Raw genomic sequence first — 21,823 nt, 5'->3', positions numbered from 1 at the left:
TAATGATATAATTATTCTTTTCATGAAACAATTTAATTTGTGCATAGAAGTTTGTTATATGATGATTACACATTATATCATTTTACATTTGTAGCATCTGACTGGACAATGTATCCATTCTCCTCACAAAATAGACGAGATTTCGACAACCTTCTGTCCATCTACCTGGATGCTGTTTTCCATCCTCTGTTGAGAGAGTTAGATTTCAGGTAATAAGATAATTTGTTTCAGAAAAAATATGCAAATTTATTCTGAGATGGATGAGGATTAGAGAATCTGACATATAGGTCCATGGTGTAATAATAATTATACTTTTCCAGTTTTCCGAAAAAATACCAAATTAAAAATAGCTAGATACCATAGCAACTTGAAATGTCAGTTATTCTGGGTAGTTAATGAATGTCAATTTCCATTAAAATTATAACTGATGGTGGTTCCAGAAATTAATATACTTATATGCCATTATTGCAAGTCATTATGGGGTAATTTTCAGGAAGGCAATGTGGGTAAAACTGGTATATTGCTGTAGTTTTTACTATTCCATCCCCAATATGAATACAGAAATTAGGTAAAAGAGAGCCTGATGTTTGTTATAACAATAGTACCTTGCAGTAATTTACCCATAATGCCTTGCAAGAATGACCAATTTGTGCTGGAATATACAAGTAGTCATTTGTTCCACTTGTATCACTTAAGTTGTGTCATTTATAAAGATAAGCTGAGATATTTAATGTATTTAAGTGTCTTCATATAAACAGAAAATAGCATGATATATTATCTTGATGGTCCAGTGTAATATAAAGAGTCCTTTGAAGATACATTTATTTCAGTTAAACAATGATGCACATTGTATGCATGTTAATCAGAACTGTCACATGACTTTGCTATTAATCTGATGCTTACAGTAAAATGATAAAATTGTGGGGATAAAATGTAATGGCATCAAACTGTTTACCTTAAGCTTGCCTTTACCAATCACTGCCATATCACCTCAGTTTGTATAGGTTCAAGTCTCAGGTTTGGCCAATGTGGATATGTGCGAAAGCTTGCCAGTTGTCATGAACAGTGAGGCATAATACTGATACTATCATGAACAATAAGTTATAATACTGACACTCATGAACACTGAGGCATATGCTGGCACTGTCATCAGCATTAAGGCATAATACTGACACTGTCATGAACAGTAAGGCATAATACTGACACTGTCATCAACATTAAGGCATAATACTGATGCTGTCATGAACAATAAGGCATAATACTGACCCTGTATCAACTGTCATTAAGGAATATACTGACACTGTCATGAACATTAAAGCACAATATTGACACTGTGGTGAACATTAAAGCACAATACTGACATCGTCATGAACATTAAAGCATAATATTGACACTGTCATGAACTTTAAAGTACAATACTGACATCATCATGAACATTAAGGCACAATACTGACACTGCCATCAGTTAAATGTACTTGAGCTTGATTCTTGGATTAAATACATTAAAAGTCAGGAAAGTACTGATTGAAGTGATATACGCTGATCATTTGTGGATAACCAGCAGATAATGTGTTTGAACACAGCCCTGAAATTTCTGTTGTGTCATTGAGAAAGGCACTTGCCATATTCATTACAAAATCTTGGTGATAAAGTTAAGTACTTTTCAGAGTAAATAAGTGGCTGTAATGGGTACTAGCATTCAATGGCGAGTTAGAGCAGACTAGAATTACATCTCTGATTGGTTGATTTGTATTTTACACAACATACCATAGAAACAGATGAGCATCACATCTCTTTGATTGGTTGGTTAGTGTTTATCCTATCATTGAAACAGACTAGAATCACATCTCTGTGATTGTTTGGTCAGTGTATAACATGTCAATATTTTCATCTCATTTTATACCACTCCTTTGAAGACAATTTCAAAATTTTCCTTTGGAATTCCCTGTAAGTGCAGACCCATGTTTTGAATATACTATATGACAGATTATTTAATGATTATTTAACATTGAGGAAATAAAAGTGAAGTGGCATGCCCAGTGACATTGAATGACAGTCAACCTGGACTGGCTTGGGCTGGATTCAAACCCAGAACCCAGTGACTGTTAGTCTAACCTGGCATCTACTGAACAACCATGACTTTCTCTGATCCATAGAAACCAGGGTAAGCTCCAGCCTTTTAGCTACTCATGGAAGACTAGTGACCTACATTAGTACTTATATATGTGTGTATAATTTAATATTTGGATTATCTGTACTTGTAAAATTAAACCCTTTTTGCAGGGATTAAGTTTTTGATTATTTTATTAGCCAGGAAGGATGGAGACTGGAGCATGAAGATCCCCAGAAAAGAGAAACTCCAATTGTCTTCAAAGGAGTGGTATACAATGAGATGAAAGGAGTATTTGTAAGTATAAATTATACAAATTCACATGGCAGAACAATATTGTTTCATTTTAAGTGAACGTGGTGATAGGCAAGGTGAGATTATGGCATTATCTTTTTTTTTCTGCCATTTGTTGACCATCTGTCCATCAAAACTTTCTGGTGAATTTTGTAGAGGTTTCAGTTTTAATCAAATTTCATACGACTTGCAAGCCTATTACATTAAGATCTTGGATGAGTTTGATTATAAGTGACATGCACATGTCGATGAGTTGATCTTTCAACAATTTAGAGGCCATGTTTCGGATCATATTCAAGCTGATTTGATCAAGATTTTAGGTGAGTTTGAGTAGAAGCAACATTCACACTCTAATTAAGTCATCTTGCATCGGGTGGACTAAAATTGTGAACAATCTAGAGGCCATATTCTATCATCAAGGTTTAAGATGAATTTATTTTCAAGTGACATCCATGCATATTACTAGTAATGAGGTGGTCATGAATTTGATTGAGCTTGTGAACACACTATAGGACATATTTCAGATCCTGTTTGTTATTGCTACATATTCATTCTAAGGTGTTATTGGTCCTCATTGAAAATGGTGCTGCTTAGATATCCACTATCACCACCAAGGACGTCATGGGGGGGCAGTGGGGCATTTGCCCCCTTTCCCAATTTGCATGTACTGTAATATTGATGTAGCCTATGTATGAAAATTAACAAGCCCATAATATTTTGCCCCCCCCCCCCCCCCCGAATCAAGTTTTGCCCCCTCCTCCAAAGTTGACATAACATCCCTGATCACCACCACAGTAGCCAACTTAAAAATCTTGTTATTACTACTTCTGAATGGCTGGTCATAACAAGACTTCTCATGATGTCTAGTTGATCCTTTATGGCCACACCATGGCAGTCATCTTGAAAATTTTGTAGTGTCTCCTGAATAGAAAGTCATATCTGCATGGCGATTTCATTCAAAAGTCTTTTTATTGTGTCTAGTTGGACTCTTCTAAATATTGGGCTGATTTGATGTCCAATATGGCCACCATGTCTAACATCTTGAAAAGTTTGTTACTACTCCTCTTAGATGGATAGTCATATCAACATAGATTTTCACTTAAAGATCCAGCGATGTAAAGCAAGCAGGACCGTTCCCGAGCTCTCGTTCCCACTAATGACAGCCAACCATTCAACTGTAAAGGACCTTTATGGACCCACAGATTGAGGCCAAACTATTAGGGTTCCTTGAATCCATAAAAGCCTGGGGGAGGTGGCACCATTCCCTTCTCCAGGAACAACTAGCAGGCTGCGGTGCAGTCAGAAAAAAGTGGCACATGCACAATTGTTCGCACGCCACTATAATTAAACTCAACAACAAAACAATTAAAGATTTCTTTTGATATCATAAATTAGTACTAGATTAAAAAAATGGTGTTAATCTGACTTCCAGTATGGTTTCCATTGCAGCCATCTTGAAAATGTTGCTATTGCTGCTCCTTCCAAAAAAAAGACTACTTATGATATTAACTGATACACAATGACCTCAAATAAATATGCAGCAATGAACACACTGAAAAGCTTATCACAGATTCTCCTGAATGGATGGTCATATCAATACAGGGTTTTTACCAGAAGTCTTCTAACGATATCTAGTTCATCCTGAAAAAAACTGGTGGTGATCTTTTATCCAGTACGGCTGCTACTTTGGTTAATTTGACAATCTTAATATGCATGAAATCAGCAATGGTTTCAGTGCTAAAATGAAGAAATTGTCTTACCTTGAATTCCTGGATATTTGTTTTTATAGTAGAGCATCGGATTGACTCTTGTTAAGTTTTGAATCAAGGTCTAATCTTTTCAGGGGTTGGGAGAGATCCAGAGGACAGTACTGGTTGTATAAATGACTTGCATTTCTTATGCTTTAATAGTGGATACTTATATATATATAGTCTAAAAATGAAGATAATTAACACCAACATCAATAGGCAGTATAACAAATATGTGCTCCAAGCATTCTTCACTCCCTTCTGTATTTTCTATACATTTGTGTTGCATCCATAATCGGACATATGTCAACTGTGCAGTGAGTGGTTATCATGCCCACTTGGGCCTCTTCATCTTGTTGCCGTGACAAAGATCACTGGCAATAGAATGGCTTATAGTGTATAATCTGATCATTGTTTTAAGACTGAATTTTTGTATAGTAACCTTTACATTATATTTGTCTATGGTGTTAAAAGTCACACACCAATAAGATTTAAAGTAATTCCAGATTAGCTACATTACTTTTGAGTTATAACATGTTACAGTATTTACAATATTGACATTAGTGACATAGGTATAATGAAGCTGCCATTCAAGGAATTAAAAATGGTGTTCCTCAGAGATTGGCTGTTATATTTAGTATAATCTGATATTGACTTTGAGTTTGACCTAGATCTGAATGTATGATTCTTTATTATTTTATAACAACAAAAAGGAAGCATTATAAGTAAAATGTTTTTAAATGGTATCTGATATAATAAACTGAGTAAGTAAGGTCTGATGGTATTTTAGACTTCAATCATATTTCCATAGGTCATTTAAAAAAAAATGAATCATGGCTTTATTTGATCAATACCAATGTTACAGTCTGGTCTATTGAATACAACTCCACCTGTTACAGTCTAGTCCACTCAGTTTATCTCCAACTGTTATTGTCTAGTCCAGTTAATTCAACTGAAATTTGTACATTTTTCTGGTCCATTTAATTTAATTCAAACTGTTACAGTCGAGTCTATAAAATTCATCTCAAGCTGTCAGAGTCTAATACATTCAATTCAGCTCCGACCTATTCCATTTAATTCAACTCAAACTGTTACAGTCTAGTCCATTCAGTACATCAACAACTGTTATTGTCTAGTCCATTCAGTTCACCTCTGACTTTTACAAGTCTTGTCTGTTGAATTCAACTCAGACTATTACATTCTAGTCCATACAATTCAACTCCGACTGTTACAGTCTAGTCCATATAATTCAACGCAAACTGTTACAGTCTAGTCCATGGAATTCAGCTTCGACTGTTATAGTCTAGTCCATATAATTCAACTCAAACTGTTACAGTCTAATTCATTCAATTCAACCTCGACTGTTACAGTCTAGTCCATATAATTCAACTCAGACTGTTACAGTCTAGTTCATTCAATTCAACCTCGACTGTTACAGTCTAGTCCATATAATTCAAATGAAACTTTTCCCATTTAAAACATTCAAAATCTTGCAATTCTCATTACATCATGACTGAAGTGCTTATAGAAGTATCATCAACAAGACTGGATCGTTTTCTTTTTTCCAGTCCAGTTCCCAAAGCCTGTTTGCTGAAGCAGTCCAGAACAAGTTGTTTCCAAGTCATACATATAGTGTAATATCTGGTGGTGACCCCAACTTCATACCTGACCTTACCTGGAGTCACCTCAAAAATTTCCACGCATCTCACTATCATCCAAGTAATTCCAGGTAAATAATATTATCGCATTTGACTTTTCCAATGTCATTGCCCTTGTTGTCTCTAAAACTTTACTAGATGTGATGAGTGTATCCACCTTAAGGAGTCAAAAGTAGTCTGCAGTGATCTACTTTTGAGCTTCACTGATCATAAAAATAGTTTCTAAGACTGTTGCTTTATAGTCATGAAGCTTGACACGTTCATGTCAAAATTATTATTTACACCTTTTAAAAATAGGTTAAAGTGACTTAGTTTTTGGGACATTATGGGCTTGAATGATGCATCAGCACAGCAGGTTAGATAGATCATTCTGTCAAATTATGTTACAAGGAAATACATTTTTTGTTAAAATGAAATTGGTAATTGCACACTTACTGTTCATTTTATATTGCACTTTAAAGATAAGATGCAAAATAAAACATGCCAGAGCTACTTGCATGGACAGTGTTAATTAACATAGTAGAAATTTACATTGTTTTGGGAATATTTGAATTAAAAGATTTTCAAAAATAAAATAAATTCTCATTTTTTTCCTCCCAAATGGATGTAAAATTGTCGTGTTTTTCCTTGTTTTGATCAGTGTTGTTGATTAGTTCATTCTTTTTTTAAAGACCAAACTTAAATGAATCAGCACAGAATTTTAAAAATTGTCAGCTGTTTTTACAATTTACTTTTATTTTGTTGTAGATTTTTCACGTATGGAAATTTTCCTCTCGAAGATCATTTGGAATTCATCAATAGTCGATATCTGCGTCACTTTGATAGGATCCAAACCAATACCACTGTTCCCATTGAGCAGCGTTGGTCCAGCCCGGTAAGTGTTTTGAATATACTATATGACAGCCTTGGACAAACCCTACAAATATTATTTTAGATTTGAAACTTTGTTATCAGTATGAAGAAAAGTTAGATTTTGTAATTATGGGTTTTTACAGTTGTAAAATTAGATATATTGCCTTTGCCTTTGTCTATATTGTTTCTAAAAAAAACCCCACTCAACCTTGTACAGGGTTATTTATTTATAACAAAGACATATGAATCTGATATGGAGTTGAAGTGCAAGGTTTCCACAGTTTATAATGAGATGGGCTTCAGGCAAAATCTGATTATGGTACTCATTATAAAACTTAACATATGGAGGATACAGCCATGTAGTGAATCTACTTTATAATGTAGTACATGATACATATAACTTACACAGGAACCATGTTATAATGATGAGCGTTATATTGAGACTGCCTTTTAATGAAGTAAATGATAATATAACTTCACTACCACTTAATGACACAGAATTCATAACCATACCTTTTAATAGGAACCATGTTATAATGATGAGTGTTATAGTGAGACTGCCTTATAATGAAGTACATGATGCAATATAACTTCACTATCACGTAATGACACAGAATTCATAACCATACCTTATAACAGGAACCATGTTATAATGATGAGTGTTATAGTGAGACTGCCTTATAATGAAGTACATGATGCAATATAGCTTCACTATCACTTAATGACACAGAATTCATAACCATATGTTATAACAGGAACCATGTTATAATAATAAGTGTTATAGTGAGACTGCCTTATAATGAAGTACATGATGCAATATAGCTTCACTATCACTTAATGACACATAATTCATAACCATATGTTATAACAGGAACCATGTTATAATAATAAGTGTTATAGTGAGACTGCCTAATAATGAAGTACATAATGAAATGGAATCCATGACCATACTTGCATTATACAAAAACAATTTGACAGTGAGGATTTGGTTTATTATATTTTCCAAAATTTATCTTGTTTTTCTTAATACAGTTGTATCACATTTGACACATGATTTAGGACCAAAGCAAATTTATCATAAATAAGGTATCTTGATATTATGTCTCTCAGTGTTTATCTTGAGGTCCAATTTGGGTATCATCGTAGAAACTTTCAAAAAGAGCTAGACTGGTTCTAATAAGGTATGTCTATGGGTCACAGGGGCTTGCTACAAACAAAATTAAGTCTATCAATGCATGGAAATAGGGACTGGGGGCCCATGGCCACTAAAATTATAACACAAACTTGTTTTATATTGTTTCAATCTTTACACCCAACCCCAGTCCCTATATCCATTTGCTGATAGTCTAAATTTCCTTTGCGATGAGACTGCATTATATTGTTTCATTGTTTGCATCCACAGCCCCTGGATCCATTTATTAACAGTCCTAATTTCATGTTTGTAATGTGCCCTTGTGCCATGCACATTTTTCATTCTTTGATTTAAAAAAACTGATTTCATTGAAGAAAGGGTTACACATTATATTTTTTTTTTACAACAGAGAACAGAGTCGATCACATGTCAACCAGACCCCATGGCACCAGATCCGGAGAAACAGACAACAGTAGCCGTCAGTTTTCTTATGTCAGAGTACGTATGCACATCTGTGATCTCAACTCGTGTGGTTAAGGCATTGCACTTATGACTGGAATGGTTTGGGTTTAGTTCCCACCATAAAATCAACCCAGATAGACACTCTCGCTAATAAAACAAAATAAACACTGGGACTTTAACTATTCAATGCATTTTTTTAATGTATAATTTAACATATGTGTCTAGATATAATGATTCACCAACATTTTAGTGATTTTGACTAAGAAAAGTCGATATTTCATGGATTTTATGTGGATTTCGACTGAAAAGAGTGGATGTTGTATGGAATTTGACTGAGAAAAGTGGATTTTTAATGGATTTTGAGTGATAAAAGTGGATCATGTATGGATTTTGACAGAGAAAGTGGATTTTTAAAAATGGATTTTGACTGAGAAAAGTGGATTTTGTTTGAATTTGACTGAGAAAAGCGGATTTTGTATGGATTTTGACAGAAAGTGGATTTGTATGGATTTTGACTGAGAAAGTGGATTTTGTAGAACTGATATATGAATACAAATCTAGCCACCCAACTGAAGTTGATGCTACCATCCAAGGTGTAGAGAGGTGCATTTCTGATGTGAAATCATGGATGACATGTAACAAGCTGCAGATGAATGAGGATAAAACTGAGGCCATTCTGATCACAACACAAAGACTTTCTCATTCACATCCTTTACCTCAAACAATAAAAATCAGCAACACCAACATTAAATTCACATAATCAGTACGAAAGCTAGGTGTTACTCTGGACAGTACTCTCACATTGCACCAACATGTCATGAACATATGCAAGGCTGCATATCTTGAGCTGAGATGCATCAGCTCAATTTGCAAATATCTTTAGTTGATTCAACTAAAACACTTGTGTGTTCATTAGTACTTTCAAGACTGGACTATTGTAACTCAGTTCTGTCTGGTTCATCTCAATATCTGCTCCAGAAACTTCAAAAAGTTCAAAACACAGCTGCTCGGATCATACTTAGAGTACCACAATCAGAGCACACCTCCCCGCTGCTCTGTACACTACACTGGCTATCCATTCGATCCAGAATCAAACACAAAATTTGTTCTCAGTGCTACGTTTCACTCTCAGACTCTAGTCCAACATACCTATCCGACCTCACCCATGTGTACACACCAGCATGATACGTACGCTCCTCTTCTGACAATCGTATACTCATTATTCCCACTATGAAAACAAAGTCATATGGACAGTGTTCTTTTGCATACCAGGGCCCAGCAAGGTGGAATGAATCTCCCACTGAACTTAGACACAAAGACACAGTGATCACATTCAAGAGGGCTCTCAAAACTCACTTATTTCGACTGCAAGAACGAACTTAAAGACCTAATAATGTTTCCTACCTTAAATATTCTCAGCATGTTTTTTAATGTTTTCTAATTTCATGGTGTTTGTTTTTGTAATCATATCATTATATGTTTTTTTATCTTATCGGTGTTGTTTAATGTTGTAAAGCGCTTAAGAGCTTCTAAAGATTAGGCGCTCTACAAAGTCCTCATTATTATTATTATTATTAATAGTTTATTTATGTAGAATTCATATTTGTTGTATTTAATATCCATCTTAATAGAATATATATAGTTTTAAAATGTAGTAGGTACAAAAATATATGGGCAGTCTGAGGAATGGAGACATGTATAACAATGTGTACATCCCAGCTGTTATCACCATTGAGCTGCACCAGTATGACATTGCTGGAGAAGAAAGGGAATTAATTCAGTTTCTTTCAGATTAGCTGAATAAAACCATTGATGATTGATTTTCGGTTAAAAACAACGTTGAAAAATGGTATAATAAGATATTGGATTTCAATTAGGATTAATTTAGTGTGTGTTTTGGATTTTAACGTAGCTTTTATAATTTTTCAGTCATATTGCTATGATGTTTGCAGTGTGGCAGTTTATAGTGATTTATAGCACTGTAGCTTCAAGCCGTAGACACACAGCATGATGTCCCACCTAGTTACATTATACTGACACTAGGCTGACCAGTCCTAACACTAACCTCTTAATGCTGACTACCTAGTGAGACAGCTTCTAGTACCATTTTTATGTCTTTGGTATCACTCGGCCTGGGTTTGAACCCGCAACCTCCTGCGTCCAAGGTGGATGCTCTAACCAATAGATGGAGGACATCATGAGAAAGGGAGTCAATTCAGTTTGTTTCAGATTACCTGGACAGAACCAATGTGCAAGGCCTGGTCCAATGAAGATTAGATTATGGCCTGTATCTTCATTATCCAATTAAATACAACTTTGAAAAGTATTACAAATAATGATATCTCGAAATTCATTGACAATTAATTTAGTAACAAAATGTTTGAATGCTGGATTTTCGGTTTAATATATTTGTATATTGTAACATGACATGAAAAAGCATAATAAAATGACTTGAAATGAGGAAGGGACATTTGCTAGAATCTTTGATAAAGTTTAATATGCTCTTTTTTCAGGATTACAGATGTTTTTGAAGCCTTTACACAGAGTATAATCTGTACGCTGTTGGTCGATGGAGAAACATCGCCATTTTATCAAGCTCTGTTGGAGGCCAATATTGGCTCAGATTATGCTCCTGTCAATGGGTAATTGTTGCAGTTTTCTGTTTATTTATTATACAAAACAGAAGTTTAACATGTACATAGACATAGAGTATATTGTTAGTATTTAAAGAGAAAAATTTATGACCCCTGTATACAATGAAACTTGAAACCATTTCCATCTTAATATTTTCCAGTATGATCGGTTTGAATATTTTCCTATTTTTCTTTCTATTCATAAAACAGTTTTTTTCATATTCCAAGTACTTTGTTGATATCTCACAGTTCAAGACAGTGATATTCAAATGCTTATTAACATTCTGTTAGTACACTATAAGATGTGTTATTACACTACAAGATCTGTTATTACACTACAAGGTCTGTTAGTACACTACAAGGTCTGTTAGTACACTACAAGGTCTGTTAGTACACTACAAGGTCTGTTATTACAAGATCTGTTAGTACTCTTCAAGGTCTGTTAGGTCTTGAACACAAGTGTGAGCAATGTAAGGAGTTTTAGCCGACAAGATTCTACTTTAGTTCCTACTGACCATTCATAAAAGCACTCTTGTGTCATCTTTTAACATAGTGCTTACTTTGGTAAAATGTTATTACTAGGTAAAATGGTAGAAGAGTTGCTGCTCGGTTATCATTTATTCAAATTATTCTAACTGACCCTGGCCAAAGAATGACATGTTTTTCTATGCTTCATTTTCTGTATTTGATAAAGTCTCTGTAATCTTAGATTTTTATTGAATTACTGAAAGTATTAATGAGGTGAAATGCTAATTAAGTTATACATTTATTTTTAATTAGATGGGAACTGTTTAGAGGCAGAGGTCCAACAAATTTCAATATGGGTCAGTCTGAACTTTGCTGTTGTTGAGGGAAAGTTACACTTCAAACATGATCTGATTGGCTGTTTGGTCTATGATCCTGACTGCCATTGTGATTGACAGGTGATTCTTGACACCTGATTAAATGCCCGTTGATTCAAATTGGCTCTGAAGGGGGGGTGTAATGAAACTAAAATTCTGTTCACTATCTGATCAACTAATACAGTGGCCCCCCTGACCAGCGGCCACACGCTCCTTACAGCCAGAATCTGTTGGCACCAACGAGTTTGTGTTCAAAAGTATCCCTCGCGAAAGGCCACCCGACTAACGCGGCTAGGATATTAGTGCAATAATATAAAATTTACCCCTCACAAGCGGCCACATTTTATTTGAATATGTATCCAGAACCAGCATTTTATTCATAACGTGTGTTAAGTAATCCGATTTCTGTTTCCCGATGTCAGGTTTTCATTACTGAAAGAAGTGTTGAGTACATGTACCGCTAAGGTTAATATTATATCATTTATGCCTCACGAGAAGCCAAATTTATTCCATAAAAACTAAGAAAGACTCAAATTTTAATCCATACAAACGGGTAAGCACATGTAATCCAATTAGCCTTACTGCTGTGTTATCATAAGATGTCCAGTTTAGTCACTCTGATAATTGTTAAGATTACAATTATTGAACAGTAGTAACAGCCGAGAAGTGGCAGTATCGATGTACAATACCCAAGTCAGCAGGAAAATGGTTTGATAGCCTCTATGGCTTCCCTTAGTAAGATGTCGAGCTTGTTCACTTTGATAATTAGTGGCTATTACTACTGACAATAATTGTCAAAATTACGAATCCTAACGGCCACGAGGTCAAATCTGCGTGATGTTAACGTACATATTGAAGCCGTTTTGGCTTCTCTCACTTAGTGTAAATAAATGTATAAAAACAATAGGGTACCAGACTGCGACTAACGAATCAAGTGACAAGATCACTTCCTTTAAAAACACACTGCAACTTGTTTAGATGCATACAAAATTGTTTTATCAGTATTGTAGTTGGCAACCTGAATAAATTACTGCAAAAAGATTAACATGTCATCGAGGAAAAGAAAAATTCTCAGTTTAGAAGAGAAACTGAAATTGATTCACCTGACTGAAACGGGGGGGGGGGGGGGGCAAGGATACTTGCAGAAAACTGATGTCGGAAAGACTCAGATGAACAATATTGTGAAAGATAATGAAACAATTCTGCAGAAGTGGGAAGGTGAAATGGATGGTGAAAGGGTTTTCACCATGTCTTCTACACTTGTGCAGAATATGGTGTTAAAGTCATCAATGCTGGGCTTGTCCTCATTAGTGCTTTTTTACCTGACAGATAAAGCAGACAGTGTATGGGAACTGATGGACGACATAGCTGCAGTCATAGCAGAGCATCAGTCCATGCCTAATGTCCATATGGATTATTAGGATTAGTTTATGCATTCATTGCCAGTATTGTTCATGGAAGATATAGAGGAAATCATGAAGATGTCCTTATCCTCTGCACCTTTTTTAACCTCCACCTTCTGGATCACAAAAGGGAGATGATTGAAAGCAGGATCAGCAACCTAATTCCACTGAATTATGTAGTCTAAGCCACAATGTTGTTATTATTTTTGTAGCTTAAATGCCATTTTTCAGCACATGATAGGCTATACATGGCGACCAGTGTTAATGGTGGAGGAAGAACCCGGGAAAACCCCGGAAAGAACCACCGACCCACGAGAAGCTACTGGCAAGCTTTCTCACATACCCACATCAGTCGAATTCGAGACTCGAATCCATGCAGACAGAGAAGCCACAATGTGGTTTTTGGTTGCAAAATACTTGTCATTCAGGAGGCAGTCTAATAGAGGGGAATGGAAACAAAGTTTCTCTTTCTCTAAGCCTCCCTAAAATTGCCAACGGCTAGTAAACCCCAGCACCTGCGGAGAAACTCCCTATTTGGTGCCATACTTAATCATTTGTATCATGTTTGGATATACAAAGATAATATCTTATCAATTAAGCCAAATTTGTCAGAGATAATTATTTCAGATTTTCGTTCCTTTACAGATTCAATGGTTACACGAAGGAGAGCAGTTTTTCTGTGGGCCTGCAGGGAATTCATCCCAGTGATGTGGAGAAGGTTGAAAAGATCATTTATGAGACCATTGATAAAGTCATACAGTATGTGGCAAAATTTATAATTTGACACCATTGATAAAGTCATACAGTATGTGGCAAAATAATTTATAATTTGACACCATTGATAAAGTCATACAGTATGTGGCAAAATAATTTATAATTTGACACCATTGATAAAGTCATACAGTATGTGGCAAAATAATTTATAATTTGACACCATTGATAAAGTCATACAGTATGTGGCAAAATAATTTATAATTTGACACCATTGATAAAGTCATACAGTATGTGGCAAAATAATTTATAATTTGACACCATTGATAAAGTCATACAGTATGTGGCAAAATAATTTATAATTTGACACCATTGATAAAGTCATACAGTATGTGGCAAAATAATTTATAATTTGACACCATTGATAAAGTCATACAGTATGTGGCAAAATAATTTATAATTTGACACCATTGATAAAGTCATACAGTATGTGGCAAAATAATTTATAATTTGACACCATTGATAAAGTCATACAGTATGTGGCAAAATAATTTATAATTTGACACCATTGATAAAGTCATACAGTATGTGGCAAAATAATTTATAATTTGAAGCCTATGGTCTGCTCTTTTCTACATCCCTACCACTGATGTTTTCAGTCATCATCTGTTAGTATTGACTCCACATTCTGCTGTTGGACAACTTCTGCATAATACTGAGATTTGAGTTGGCATGCATAATAAGGGTCAATGTGTATGTGCCCAAAGTAGGTCACATTAATCTATGTTTTGCCCTTTAAAAACTCTATGATTTTATGTTTTGGAATACAGTTTTGTATTTCCAAATTCATACTTTGTTGATAAATGTGATATCCAGATAGTAAGAATACCAGCATATTAGGAAAAGCGATATCTAAAACATTAAAACCACTAGCATGGCATCTAGTGGTTAGAGTGTCCGCCTTGGATGCATTAGGTCGCGGGTTTGAACCATGGCCAAGTCATACCAAAGACTTACAAAAATGGTACTAACAGTTGTTGTGCTATGTGCACAGCATTAAGAGGTTAGTGTTAGGACTGGTCGTCCTGGTGTCAGGATAATGTCGCTGGGTGAGACATCATGTTACATATCTGTGGCATGATGCCCCAGTGCTAGGCATCACTATTAACTGCCACATTGCAGACATTGAAGCGAAATGACTGTAATATTGTTAAAGCTATGTTAAAATTCCAAATCACACACACACCCAAACACACACGCACACATAATGTAAAATATAAATTACTGTTTCTATATCTTAGATTTGAAGCCAGTGACAATATCACAATATTATCATGATGTATACAAATAAATTAATGTTTTCATAAGTTTATCATAGATTTGAAGTCTGTGACATTTTCATGATGCTTGCATCAAAATGAATTTATGTTTATGTACATGTGTATCAATTATTTTTCCTCAGAAATGTTGAAATTGAGCCAATCATATACTGTGCTACATTTGTAATTCCCTGAAAATAATTTTTTTTGTTGTGATCACTATCATGGAGGCATTACTTTTGCATTGCAGTCTCAGATCGTTTCAGTTTTACATATGAAAAAGAAATATAATTCGTATGTTTCAGAGAGGGCTTTGATAGTTCAAGAGTAGCTGCTTTGCTTCACAGAATCGAGTTGGCTCAAAAACACCAATCAGCAAACTTTGGTCTAGGCATAGCTATGGTGAGTAGTAATTACATCTGTGATAAATGAAACTCTGTCCTGTTTCAATTGGCATTGATTTTCAGTACAGTAGAAGCTTGTCGTCAAGTTATAGAGGGAATATAAGTTTTTTTCTGTTTTTAGGAAATGCTAAAATGCAAGTGGAACATATGTCAGTTGTTGACTGGTTATTTTGCTTTGACTGACTATATTGTGCTGATTGGTTATAGTGCTGAGTCATTTTAGAAAGCCTTAGGAAGGCATGTCAATTAAGGATAAAGGCAATCAAGCAAAATCCTTATAATCCAAGTCAGATTGTTTTTACAAAAATCTTAACTCATTTAAAATGTCCAAGACCTTCACAGCATGAACATTATTACTGGATACATCCCAGGTTTCAAAGTTTGCCTTCATTAGAAATCTCTTATGGTGTGCTGGAGTGCATTCCATCTACATCTCTGGGCCGACAGGGATGGACTGGATGTGCATTCCATCTACATCCTGGAGCCAACAGGGCTGGACTGGGTTTATGTTCCTTCTTCAACCCTGAGCCATCAGGGCTGGACTGGATTTGCATTCTGTCTACATCCTTGAGCCATCAGGCCTGGACTGGGTGTGCATTCATTCTTTATCTCTGAGCCAACAGGACTGGACTGGTTGTGCACTCTATCTACATTCCAGAACCAAAAGGACTGAGCTGGGTGTGCAGTCTATCTACATTGAGAACCAAGAGGACTGAGCTGCGTGTGCATTCTATTTACATTCCTGAGCCAAAAGGATCTGAGCTGGTTGTGCATTCTATCTACATTCTTGAGCAAAAAAGGGTTGTTTTGGCTATGCATTCTATATACATACCTGGACCTACTGGGTTTGGCTAGCTGTGCATTCTATCTACATTCTTGAGCAAAAAAGGGTTGTTTTGGCTATGCATTCTATATACATACCTGGACCTACTGGGTTTGGCTAGCTGTGCATTCTATCTACATTCTTGAGCAAAAAAGGGTTGTTTTGGCTATGCATTCTATATACATACCTGGACCTACTGGGTTTGGCTAGCTGTGCATTCTATCTACATTCTTGAGCAAAAAAGGGTTGTTTTGGCTATGCATTCTATATACATACCTGGACCTACTGGGTTTGGCTAGCTGTGCATTCTATCTACATTCTTGAGCAAAAAAGGGTTGTTTTGGCTATGCATTCTATATACATACCTGGACCTACTGGGTTTGGCTAGCTGTGCATTCTATCTACATTCTTGAGCAAAAAAGGGTTGTTTTGGCTATGCATTCTATATACATACCTGGACCTACTGGGTTTGGCTAGCTGTGCATTCTATCTACATTCTTGAGCAAAAAAGGGTTGTTTTGGCTATGCATTCTATATACATACCTGGACCTACAGGGTTTGGCTGGTTGTGCATTCTATCTTGAGCCGACTGGGCTGGACTGGGTGTGCATTCTTTCTACAGGACTGTACTGAATGAGAGATGCAGCTGATGATGATAGAGGAAATTATGAGAGTTTGCACTATACTTTCATGTTCAGTAGGTACAACTGTCATCACTGTGTTGTTGAGGATTGGTATTTTGGGGAGCAGATCAAACATAGGACCAGATATATAGAAAGATGTCATGTAATCCTCAGTCACAAAGTGATTGTACATTATTTCTACCCTAACATATAACTGATTTGTGTTCTTGTATATCAAGATAATACATACCTTTAATTAGCACCTGTGTTGGTAAATTAGACTGCTCTCATGGCCTAGTGTTTGACGGCATCTGCCTTGGATGCGGGATGTCATGGGTTCGAACCCCAGCCGAGTCATACTAAAACATATAAAAATGGTACTAACAGCTGCCTTGCTTTGCGCTCAGTATTAAGAGGTTAGTGTTAGGACTGGTCAGCCTGGTGTTATGGTTTGACTGGGTGGGACATCATGCTACGTCAGTGGCATGATGCCCCAGTGCTAGACATCCCTATAAGCTGCCACACTGCAGATACCCCATTGTGATACGACTGAAAAACTGTTACTTTAAAAAGCCAAATCACACAGACACACACACTTGTTGCTAAATGCAGCCAAAATATGTGAGCATATTTTTTTAACTTAGGAAGGTTGGATTTGGGTTGGATTTAAAAGGTAGTTAATTCCTCCAAATGTACTATGATTTGGGAAGTAACAGAATTATAAATGCAACCTCTTTTATTGCAGTAGTTGGTATCAACAAATTTTGACCATGGCTCAGCCATAAGTATTCTCACAGTGGCTTCCTCATAGCCATTTTGCTGACTTGGGTTTTATAAGCAAAAGCAAAATATTTGGCACAATTTCAAAATTTGGTCATAGCAAGGCCATTATCATTTTCTTTCCTTTTCTTTTGGTGATTATATTTTTATACACAGTAAAACGTTGTTTAATTCAGTATATCGGGTGTGAATCTTCTGCTATGCTCAGAAATGGTCTTGGTGTTGCTGTCGTGAATATTTTGTATATGCTCAGCAACAGTGGACAAAAAGTATTTGTGGGAATAATAAATATTTTTCTCTGTTTTACATGTACAGTCCATTGCTTCATGTTGGAACCATGACGGAGACCCAACTGAGCTGCTGAAAATCAACCACGAGGTTACGTTGTTTGAAGAGGAACTTAAGAAGGACCCACACTTCCTGCAGAAAAAGGTTCAGCAATATTTTAAGGTACTGATGTTTATTGAATTAGGTTGAGTTTTTAAAAAATAGCCATTTGATTGCTCATGGTCTTTTTATGCTTCCATGCTCGCAGAGTGATTATCTTCAACTAGTCCTGTCTGTTTATCCATCCATCTATCTGTACATCCATCCATCTGTCTATAGAGCTTGTGGTCAGGGTTACACAGATACGGCTTGATGTAGAAAAAGTAAATGTTGTAGGAATGTTTTTATGCACATGTTGATAACATGCATAATTTTAAGGTCACTTATATGAAAGATCAAAACCATGTTAGCACATTTCTGCAACAAACAAAAAAAACTCTTGACAAAGACAAATGAAATTTAGTTGGCATTTTTTATGCATAATTATATAGATTAGATTTTTAGGCCTGTACAGCAATTTTTGTTCAATTTTAAAACATAAAATATTTGTCATATTTGGAAGTTAGACATTTTTTAAATAAAATTTTGTTAGCTTAATTTCACAAAAAAATTAATAGAAACAAATTATATCAGCATATTATAAGCATCTTTAGGCATTTTTGTAAGCATGTGTAGGCATATTTGTAAGTATTGTTAGACATATTTGTTAGCATGTGTAGGCATATATGTAAGCATGTGTAGGCATATTTGTATGCAGCTGTTGGCATATATGTAAGTATGTGTAGGCATATTTGTAAGTATGGTTAGACACATTTGTTAGCATGTGTAGGCATATGTGTAAGCATGTGTAGACATATTTGTAAGTATGGTTAGACATTTGTTAGCATGTGTAGGCATATATGTAAGCATATGTAGGCATATTTGTATGCAACTGTAGGCATATATGTAAGTATATATAGGCATATTTGTAGGAATGTGTAGGCATGTTTGTAAGCATCTGTAGGCATATATGTAAGTACATGTAGATATATTTGTAGGCTTGTTTGTAAGTATCTTTAGGCATATTTGTAAGCATGTGTAGGCTTTTTTTTAAGCATGTCTAGGCTTATGTGTAAGTATGGTTAGACATGTTTATAAGTTTGTGTAGTCATATTTGTAAGCATGCATAGGCATATGTGTAAGTATTTGTATGCAACTGTAGGCATATATGTAAGTATTTATAGGCATATTTGTAGGAATGTGTAGGCATGTTTGTAAGCATCTGTAGGCATATATGTAAGTACATGTAGATATATTTGTAGGCTTATTTGTAAGTATCTTTAGGCATATTTGTAAGCATGTGTAGGCTTTTTTTTTAAGCATGTGTAGGCTTATGTGTAAGTATGGTTAGACATGTTTATAAGTTTGTGTAGTCATATTTGTAAGCATGCATATGCATATGTGTAAGCATCTGTAGGCATATTTGTAAGCATGTGTAGGCATATTTGTAAGCATCTGTAGGCATATTTGTAAGTAAGGTTAGACATTTGTAAGTATATATAGGCATATTTGTAAGCATGTGTAGGCTTATTTGTAAGCATGTGTAGGCATATATGTAAGTATGGTTAGACATGTTTGTAAGTATGTGTATGTATATTTGTAAATGTGTAGGCACATTTGTAAGCATGTGTAGGCTTATTTGTAAGCATGTATAGACATGTGTAAGTATGGTTAGATATGTTTGTAAGTGTGTATTCATGTTTGTAGGTATGTGTAGGCATATGTGTAATCATGTAAAGGCACATTTGTGAGCATGTTTTGGCATATTGTAAGCATGTGTAGGCATATTTGTAAGTTTGTGTAGGCATATGTGTAAGTATGGTTTGACATGTTTTCAAACAATATTTTGACAGATTTTAATGCTTTTTTTTTGCAATATTTCTATTTCTCATACATTTTTAACATAAATAATTTTTGAGTTATAGGCTCATTAAAAAGAAACATTTGACATCAACAAACTAAACTTGATGGGCATATTTGTATGTATATGTAGATTGCCTGCATATGTTTTCATGTTGCTAAATCAATTTTTCCAATTCTTTTAGTACATTTTTTAACTCATTCAGTTTTGACCTTTTCTTGCAGAAAAGGGGCAAATGTGTTTTACAAATAAAAAATCTAGTGTTTATTTGTGTAAATGAATGTAAGTTTGCTTATATTAATGTCAGAGTCTTTGGATTGCACATTGGATTTTAATCTATGAATACCCAGCCTTTTGATTCAGCATAGGTTTTATCCATGAATACCCAGTACACACTTTTCTTGGGTATCAAGTATTTGTTATAAAGGGGAAGGCACTCTCAGAGTCATTTTCAATCCATAATCAGATCCAGATGAAACTTATAGACAAAATATGCCCCTTTATCTTCCTTAAATATGTATTTGATTTTTTTATTATCATTATATTTAGATAAAAGTTCCTAACATCAAGTATTTAAAATGAATTATGTACTTTAGTTACATTTAATGATTCTGACTGAAAATTTACTGAGTTTAAGATGGGAAAATTTTTTGCAGTGCTATGTTGAACGAACTATAGAAATGTACAAAAAAAAACCACTCTGCCAGTTAGACATGTTAATCATCTCACTGGCTACAAAAATCCAAAATCTCTCAATCTCTCTCATAACTAAAGATAAGGGGCAAAATCATTAAAAAATGTAACATAAGTGCACAATTAAAAATTTAAAGCAGTAATTTTTGTCATCATTGTATTCGTAACAAAGGCTTAGAAATGAACCTGACAGGACTTTTTTATACTCAGGATAATCCTCATCGTCTGACACTAAGAATGAGTCCAGATGAAAAATATGAAGAGAAGAGAAAACAGCGAGAGGCAGAAAAACTCAAATCTCTTGTGGACAGTTTAACTGAGGTGGATAAGGAGAAGATTTATGAGAGAGGTAGGTTATTGTGTGCACACAGAGAGGTAGGTTATTATGTGTACACAGAGAGGTAAGTTATTGTGTGTACACTGAAGTAGGTTATTGTGTTTACATGGGTGGTTAGTGTGTGTAGTCCAGGAGGTAGGTGATAGTGTGTACACAGAGGGGTAAGTTATTCAGAGCACACAGAGGTAGGTTATTCTGCATACAGAGAGGTGGGTTATTTTGTGTACACAGAGTTAGGTTATTGTGTTGACTCAAAGAGATCGTTTATTGTGTGTACACAGAGAGGTAGGTTATTATGTGTACACATAGGGTAGGTTATTGTGTGTACACAGTGAGGTAGGTTTTTTGTGTTCACAGGTGGTTATTGTGTGCACAGAGAGGTAGGTTCTAGTGTGTACACTGGGGGGTAAACTATTGTGTGCACAGAGAGGTAGGTTATTCTCTGTATAGAGAGGTAGTCTATTGTGTGTATACTGAGTTAGGTTATTGTGCATACACACAGAGGTAGGCTATTGTGTGTGCACATAGATGTCGGTTATTGTGTGTACACACAGAGGTAGGTTATTTCTAGAAAATTACTCAAGAGCACCTGTCAAACTCAGTATACTGGTTGGTCAAAAGTGTGCAAGGTTACTACACATGGCCCCAGTTAAATATAACCAAACAGCTGTTGTCTCAACATTATGTGTTTTCTATATAGCCTACTGTGGTATGCATTGAGCGAAACTTGGTGAAAATCAGCAGACACACTTAAAATGCATTTTTTAAATGT

The 21,823-nt window shown here is 35.3% G+C and overlaps 1 protein-coding gene across 1 annotated transcript in view; it reads left to right on the top strand.

Annotated features, from left to right (window-relative positions):
• Window positions 1-21,823, top strand: part of LOC149790141 (presequence protease, mitochondrial-like) — a 72,907-nt gene that overhangs the window by 12,129 nt on the left and 38,955 nt on the right. Inside the window, exons 5-14 of the mRNA XM_089972120.1 lie at window positions 95-209; window positions 2,311-2,407; window positions 5,721-5,881; window positions 6,558-6,684; window positions 8,204-8,292; window positions 10,770-10,898; window positions 13,780-13,893; window positions 15,470-15,566; window positions 18,110-18,244; window positions 20,925-21,063. Coding sequence (XP_089828246.1) covers window positions 95-209; window positions 2,311-2,407; window positions 5,721-5,881; window positions 6,558-6,684; window positions 8,204-8,292; window positions 10,770-10,898; window positions 13,780-13,893; window positions 15,470-15,566; window positions 18,110-18,244; window positions 20,925-21,063 — 1,203 coding nt within the window. The remainder of the gene's footprint in view (window positions 1-94; window positions 210-2,310; window positions 2,408-5,720; window positions 5,882-6,557; window positions 6,685-8,203; window positions 8,293-10,769; window positions 10,899-13,779; window positions 13,894-15,469; window positions 15,567-18,109; window positions 18,245-20,924; window positions 21,064-21,823) is intronic.

Source organism: Sinohyriopsis cumingii, chromosome 10 (assembly GCF_028554795.1).
Source record: "Sinohyriopsis cumingii isolate HCF-2022 chromosome 10, ASM2855479v2, whole genome shotgun sequence".
NCBI lineage: Eukaryota > Metazoa > Mollusca > Bivalvia > Unionida > Unionidae > Sinohyriopsis > Sinohyriopsis cumingii.
This window is presented reverse-complemented; position numbering and strand designations above follow the sequence as displayed.